Source organism: Hippichthys cyanospilos, chromosome 15 (genome assembly GCF_059441005.1).
Source record: "Hippichthys cyanospilos isolate Australia breed blue-spotted pipefish chromosome 15, RoL_Hcya_1.0, whole genome shotgun sequence".
Classification (NCBI taxonomy): Eukaryota; Metazoa; Chordata; class Actinopteri; order Syngnathiformes; family Syngnathidae; genus Hippichthys; species Hippichthys cyanospilos.
The window spans coordinates 17,923,116-17,930,246 of NC_142383.1; the positions used below are offsets into that span (position 1 = coordinate 17,923,116).

General features: G+C 44.0%; 1 protein-coding gene across 1 annotated transcript; it reads left to right on the top strand.

The window, feature by feature from the left end:
* Nucleotides 1-209: 209 nt before the first annotated feature.
* Nucleotides 210-2,973, top strand: mzt2b (mitotic spindle organizing protein 2B). Its single transcript, XM_088434623.1, has 5 exons — nucleotides 210-271; nucleotides 470-668; nucleotides 1,531-1,670; nucleotides 1,744-1,872; nucleotides 2,028-2,973. Exons 2-5 carry the CDS (start codon nucleotides 502-504, stop codon nucleotides 2,180-2,182), a joined length of 591 nt encoding a protein of 196 aa, XP_088290749.1. The 5' UTR covers nucleotides 210-271; nucleotides 470-501; the 3' UTR covers nucleotides 2,183-2,973.
* Nucleotides 2,974-7,131: the final 4,158 nt, after the last annotated feature.

Genomic DNA, 7,131 nt, shown 5'->3' on the forward strand with positions numbered 1-7,131 from the left:
TCAAGTAACTTATGAGTCCAATTGTAATCATTTAATTTACTCAGCTATTCTTTTAAAAGAGCAAATTATTTCCACGCAGCAGAACATTATAGTTTAAATTGTTGAATAGTTGCTTTTTAATCATGAATAATATGGGTTTATCGAACAAATCAATGTGGACTTCGTATCCCACGCTGCAATGCGTCGTGTCGCATTATAATGACGTAACCAGCAACGCGCCTCGTATGTTTGCTTTTGGCGGATGAAAACGACAATCAAAACTTAAATTTACGTGTGTGTATCTTCCCCATAATTAATTCAAGTGCATGTATGGCTTTCTGTTTTTCAATAATGACTTTGTCGAGAATATTTGAAAGCGACGCTAGGCAACGCTTTCATTCATGACGAACTAGCTAGCTAGCTAGCTAGCTAGCTGCCTAACGTTAGTTTGTATTGCCTCGATCTTATTTGTTTATGTATTTATTTGCAGCTCGCGTGCACTTGTCGGACGTTCCTGCCACGATGTCCCAGCAAACGGGAGCGCCCGCTGCGGACTCCCCGGCTTTGGTTGTCACCGCCACCGTGCAGAAAAACGTCCTCAAAAAGAAGGAGATCTTGAACGCCGAGGAGAGTGAGCTGTACGAGCTGAGCCAGGCTGCGGGCATCACCATGGACCAGGTGGTCTTCAAGTAAGTGCGGGGATTCATTTCCAATTCGTTTTGGGGAGACGCGGGTTATGCGGCGTCTTCCTGAGATCCCGCCTATTCATTTGTGTCCAAGTGTTGTGGACAATAGTTATTTTTGGACTCTTTTATTCGAACCACTCTACGGAGTCCCTTTTTGTCTTGCTGAGACAAAATAGACTCGACACTGGACACAAATCCAGCTGTAGTAGACACGACATTGGACACAAATCCAACTGTTGCAGACAAGGTTTTTTCAACCATCTTTTGACTCATTTGAGCTACTCTACGGAGTCCCTTTGTGGTCTATAGAGGACATCCTGTCCTTTCTATTGATGTGCCGGTTGTTTGTGTAGGATCAACCGTGGACACAAATGATACACTGTATGTTTGGACTCATTCAAGCTTCCCTACGGAGCCCCTTTGCTGTCTATAGAGGACATCCTGTCCTTTTTATTTCTATTTATGACTAATAGAAAACAGCGGACACAAATCCAACTGTAGTGGACATTAGGTTTTTCGACTATCTTTTGACTCATTGGAGCTGCCCTAGGCAGTCCCTTTGTGGTCTATCGTGGACATCCTGCGCTCTCTAATGATGTGTGATTGGTTAAGATAGGATGCTTTTAACTTTGCTGTCTTGCTGAGACAAAATAGACACAGGCGTGGACACAAATGAATAGGCTGACTCTGGAGGCAGTGAGACACAGGGGGGAAAAACACCCCACAACAATAAGCACGCAAATGTCTAGCACACAAGTAGAACGTTATTGTCTTTGACTGTCCATCACCAGGAATGAAGACTCAAGACCTAGATTGTAGTCCATTTGTCTTTTTTGACATCTTTACGCTCACTTTCAATTTCTAGGATCATGGTGGACTTGCTGAAGATGAACGTGGCCCCTGAAGCCGTCTTCCAGACTCTCAAGTCCATGTGTGCCGGTCAGAGAATCCCCGAGAGCTGCGGCGGAGACGCCGGCGTCCCCCCCACAAAGACAGAAGTCAGAGGTGGGTCTCGAAAAATGATCCCTGCCGGGTCTGCGTCTTCTGACGGGTTTTATTTGCGTTGCGCCTCAACAAGGTGAAAGTTTGAGCGCCGCCAAAAGTGCCAAGGGCCCCGCCGGCGCCCCCACGGGACTTGGACCTCGAACCACCAGGGTCGGCGGCAAAACGGCCAACTACGGCGCCCAGGACGTCGGTGGCGCTCAAGGTCTCGCGCATGTCTTTGTCATTCATCGTCATCGTTCCTACTAACTGGGGCGTCCCCGTACAAATTTCTCACTTCCCACACAACGCCCGATAAATCCTCTCGCGCGCGGAGTTTTTGCCGCCGTCTTCACCTTTGCGTATTCCCTCACGCTTCAGCGTCGACGCGGAACAAGACGACATCTTCTTCAGCGTCGCATCCCGCAGACAAGAGCCGCGAGGCTTCCGGGCAGCGGGCGCAGCGGCAGCCCAGCGCCAGCAGGGGGCAGAAGACCAAGAGCTCCGGAAGCAGCAGCTCCTCCTCGCAGATGTAACGCCTATCATGTAAATACTACACCGCATCACACATTGTTTATTTTCTTTTTTTCCATTCATTATTTCTGAAAGGCATTCGCAGTGGCTATAATCTGTACCTCGTCATCTAAATCGGCGTTTCCCAACCTTTTTGGAGTTGGCGTTTTGCATTAGCCTCGGAGAAATACCTTCCAAAAAATAAAATCATTTTTACTGGGCCCTCAAAACGTTTAACTCGTTCAAGTCCGCAGATATTTATTTATTTTGAGAGTCCAGCTATTCATTCACTGTTTTTTTTTTGTTTTTCCAGGAGTTTGGCTGCGAGGCTCCAAAAATAGCTTTATACTAAACCTATTATGTATTTTGGCAATAAAGTATTATTGTCACGGATTACTTTAGGTACTAAATTACGCAAGTAATGACGTCGGATACTAAAGTGCTACACTAATTATTTTAATTACTAAATTAATCGTTCCTTAAATACAAAAATCATTGTCATTTTGTCCCTAAAACAATTCACTTGAGTACTCAATTACATAAAGTAATTGATTAAGTACTGAACAGAATAATAAAGTTTTAGGTTTTTAAGTTCATAGGAATGACAATTTTTTTTTCCTCCGCCGTGTTTTTTTTTTTTTTATGTGTGTCCCAATAACCAGAGGGGGGAAAAAAAAAAAGAAAATCACAGTCGGCTTTGGTTGGGAATCGCTGTTCTAGATTTTGGTCCATATTTCATAAATAAATAAATAACGGGCTGTGCGATCTTTTAAATATTGTGCAACTTTGTTTTCATAATAAACATTTAAAATGAGATCTCTGTCTTATTTCTTAGGTAGTGTATTTATTAGATGAAAAATATATATTTTTACGGCCTGAAATTTTCTGAAGAAAATGTGTTGTAGATGAGACGAGTTTGTGAATAATTCAATTGAATACAATTGAAGACAAAAGTTGCATATATGAAGCCGGACTTGGATTTGGATCTTAATTTGATTTTTTGATTTGTTGTTGTTGTTTTATTTTTTTTAATTTGTTTATTTTTTGCTCACAATGGTTTTGGATTCAAAGTAATTTAAACAATAGGTGATTACCAAAATAATCTCTCTCTCTATATTTTTTTATTACTACAATTAATATGTGGGTATATACATATGTATTATATAAGTAATTTTAATAATTGAGAAATATGTATTTATATTGTATGCATATATAATTATACATACTATAAATGTAGGCAATTTTAATATTTTTTACATATGATTTATATATAATTTTTATACAGTTATATATATTTAGATGTATACACATATATTATTAATTAAATTAGATTATATTAGTATGTATATATCAACAAAATTACATGTCATTTTAATATTAAAACACATATAATTTTATACATAATTTTCATATATTTGTATATAATGTGTATACAAATATATAATAAAAAAATATATGATCTTGTGCGACATTATTTTCTTTTATTTGTCTTATCTTCCTCACACTGAAAAAGATATTCAGCAATGTTTTCAGATCTTCAACCATTTAATTAGAATTGGAATATTTTTGACTATTCAACAAAATTTGAAATCTTAATTTAAACATCTATTTGAAGAACAGAAAGGCAACCCCGGTTCCAATTTATTACAATAACAGAGTTTATAGATTTTTGGGGGTTCATTTAAAGTTTCATTTACGGAAATTAACAGGTTTTTTTGGTTGTTAATTTTAACAAGTCAAGTTTATTTCTAAAATTGGACCATTTTTGTGCAGTTTCTTTGCAGGACGACAGAATAATCTGTCTGAATGAAACAATAAAAAACAGTAAAAAAAAAACAAACAAAAAAAAAACGCTGACATCTGTTGGCTTTTTTTATTCGAGAAAATCAGCCAATGAAATGATTTTTATTTGCCGCGCGTAGAGGTCAACGACGTTTCAATATCATCCGCGTCATTGGCTTCCAATTTGGGCGGCCTTACCGAGTGCTCCACGCGTGCCGCACGGGGGCGGTAAAGTGACGGCCGCCCCCCGATCCGTGCCCCCCTCCCCCGCTTGGCAGGCCCAAAACGGCACGGGCGAAAGCGTGGCCCGGGCGCAGGTTCTGTTTGTATTCGGCCGCGCGTTAACGTCATGCGGCTTCGGGGGTGATTTTAAAGTCCGCCGGCCCGCCCGCCTTTTCCGCGGCCGTCCGTCCCGTTTATACGGCCCTGCCCGCTCGCGTTGATAGCGGCGGGCGCGCCTGTAATTGATGGCGCCATATTGCCGCGCCGCGGCCCGTTTAATGGGCCTTGACGGAGCAAGAAGGGGACGCGGCGCGGGGACGCAGCTTAACCCTTCCCGCGCCTCCTTCCCGGCTCCCGGGCGATTAGCGCGGCGTAATGGCCGCCCGCTTGATGATCAGGGAAGCGCGGACGCCCCTCTGACTCCCACTTCCCTGAATAAACAGCGGCCAGCTGTCGCCGCTCGCCTCTCGCCTCGCTCGCCTCTCGCCTCGCTCGCCTCTCGCCTCGCTCGCTCGCTCGCTCGCGGCGGCCTAAATGTGTTTGACAAAGCCGCCGGTAAACGGCGGGGAATTTATTCCGCCGCTCCCCCCGTGGCCTCCGGGGGGCAGTGTGGCCCCGAGGTACCGGCCGGGCGACCCTCCCCTCCCCTCCCCTCCCCTCCCTCCCCCCCTCCCTCCCTCTGTATCGCTAGAGCACGCCTGGCCTTTTGGATGTGTTTATTTTCTTATGAGGGAATTTCACTCTTCCATTAAATAGCGCGCCATCCCTCACGACACACACGCATATACACACATGCGTCCGCGCACTATATGCGCCATTAATCAATAGAGATGCCCAAAGCGCGCGCCTGGGCCGTATTGTGCGAGGCAAGCGAGGCGGCGCGTTAAAGAATGAGCGCTTGAAATCGTTAACGTAAGCGCTTGGACACGTTGGCCGCAACCAGCGCCGAGCAGACGACGTTTTCTGGATGCTATTCTCGCCGATAAGCCAATCGGGTGTTGATAATGCGCCTCACATCCCGGCGGGATGTTTTCTTCCGTCGTCAAGCTGCAAAAAATATCAAGACCGCCTTTTTTGCAAAAAGGACTCGGTCCGGTTTGATGCGCGCTTCTGACGTCATCGGTTCAGTCGAAATTAGGGCCTCGCCCGTGCTAATTAATCTCACTGCGCTATTATCCCCCGGGTCAATTCGACCCAGGGCATATTTAGTCATGCAAATTTGTCAGAAATGTGCAAAATCTAACAATCATATTTCGTGTTAACCAGTGATTTATGGTCATTTCGCCAGAGTAGCAATAATAGCTCTGGGTCACTATGACCCGGACGTGGGGTAGTATTAACATCCTGGGTCGATTTGACCCAGGGTGATGTGTAATTCTCCCAAAGTTTCAGAAACCTTTGGTGTCTAATTCTGCTAACTAAGGAATCATCTTGTGATTCCTTTTTGCCCCCTTGAAACTACAATAATGTTGATGGGTCATTTTGACCCAGGCTTATTTAGGTACACAAACCTGGTCCAGTTTGTTACACACTTTTGAAGTCATCAATTAGTTAAAATTAGGCTCCGAGACACTAATCAACCTACTATGTTTGATTGTGAGGAGGAGCAATAAAACCCCTGGGTCAGTTTGACCCAGGGCGTATTTAGTCACACAAACTTTTCCAAATTCCAAACCTGATATTTTGTTTTATCCAGAGATTTATGTTAATTTCTGAAGAGTCGCAGTAATATCCCCTGGTCAATATGAGCAGGAGGTGGAATAATAATGATAACACCTCGGGTCAATTTGACCCGGGGTGATGTGTCAATATCCCAAATTTGTAAAAACTTTGTTTTGTGTGTAATCCCACCAAGGGATTCTTTTTCCCTCTTCTGAAACAGCAATAATAATCACGGGTCATTTTGACCCAGGGCTTATTTAGCCGCAAACACGTCCATGTTCATTCCTCAGCAATAACATCTGTTGTAATGAATAACAAAGAGTAAATGGATCTTTGACGTACATAACCGTCAATGGCAGCGAATGCGTTGAAAGGATGCGATTAAACGCAGACTCCCAGCCTAGCCAACGTCATCTACTCCATTGCACAGGTGCGCCTAATATTTTGCAGCCGGGCGCATAGGAATCCTGTTTTCTTGCCCCCCCCCCCTTCTCCTCGGCAGGCAGGGCCCGCCTGCGAGATTGGCTATTTCCCGCGGCCGGCCGGCCGAGCTCTTATCAGCCGGCCGAGTGCTGATTGTTGCTGTGTCTCTCAGGCTGAGTGACAGTCGGCGCGCTAGCTGCTGAAACGGCTGATTTGGTCAGTGTTTGTCTGCGCAGCCTTATCTGCGCCGCTTATATTAACTGCCTTGACAGTGTGCGCCGGCAGTCCCGCTCCATCTTGTGGAGGATTGGGGGAGGGGGGGGGACACGCCGCCCCTCCCGCCCGCCCGTCCCCGCCGTCTTTATGCGCTATACTGTGGATGCTAGTCTACGTATTTGTAAATGTTTGTATACATGAATATGTCGGGGCAGTGCTTCTCAATTGTTTTTGCATAGCCCCCCCACAAAAAAAGAGAAAATATTTTGACCCCCCACCCACCCCAAGGCTGCAGTGACTATGAGATCATTATCTGTGAAAATTGGAGAAATACACCCGCAATTGTATCCCATTTTGTATTAACCAAAAAAAAATCAACCAGTTCTATCAATTTGTGTTTACTTTTTACAGTGTTGTACAGGTTACAGGTTAGTCTGAATCTGACAGGAAATGCTTAAAGTGCCTGAAAATGTCTTTCCTCGAATCCTAAAACCGTATTCCTTTAAACATTAAAAGAAAAGCCGGTTAAATCAATGTTCATCAAATGTTGACTTTTTACAGTGTTTCTACAGGTTACAGATTATTCTGAATCTGAAAAAAAAGTGTATTAAAGTGCCTGAAGTAAAAAAAAAAGTCAATCCTTGTCAAAATACCTAAAACTGCATAC

What these genes read in the sequence shown, in the direction of transcription:
- mzt2b (XM_088434623.1), top strand. Translation starts at nt 502, where the DNA reads ATGTCCCAGCAAACGGGAGCGCCCGCTGCGGACTCCCCGGCTTTGGTT. An exon ending in ATGGACCAGGTGGTCTTCAA is followed by an intron (nt 669 to 1,530) that starts GTAAGTGCGGGG and finishes TTCAATTTCTAG; the next exon opens with GATCATGGTGGACTTGCTGA. An exon ending in GGACGTCGGTGGCGCTCAAG is followed by an intron (nt 1,873 to 2,027) that starts GTCTCGCGCATG and finishes CTCACGCTTCAG; the next exon opens with CGTCGACGCGGAACAAGACG.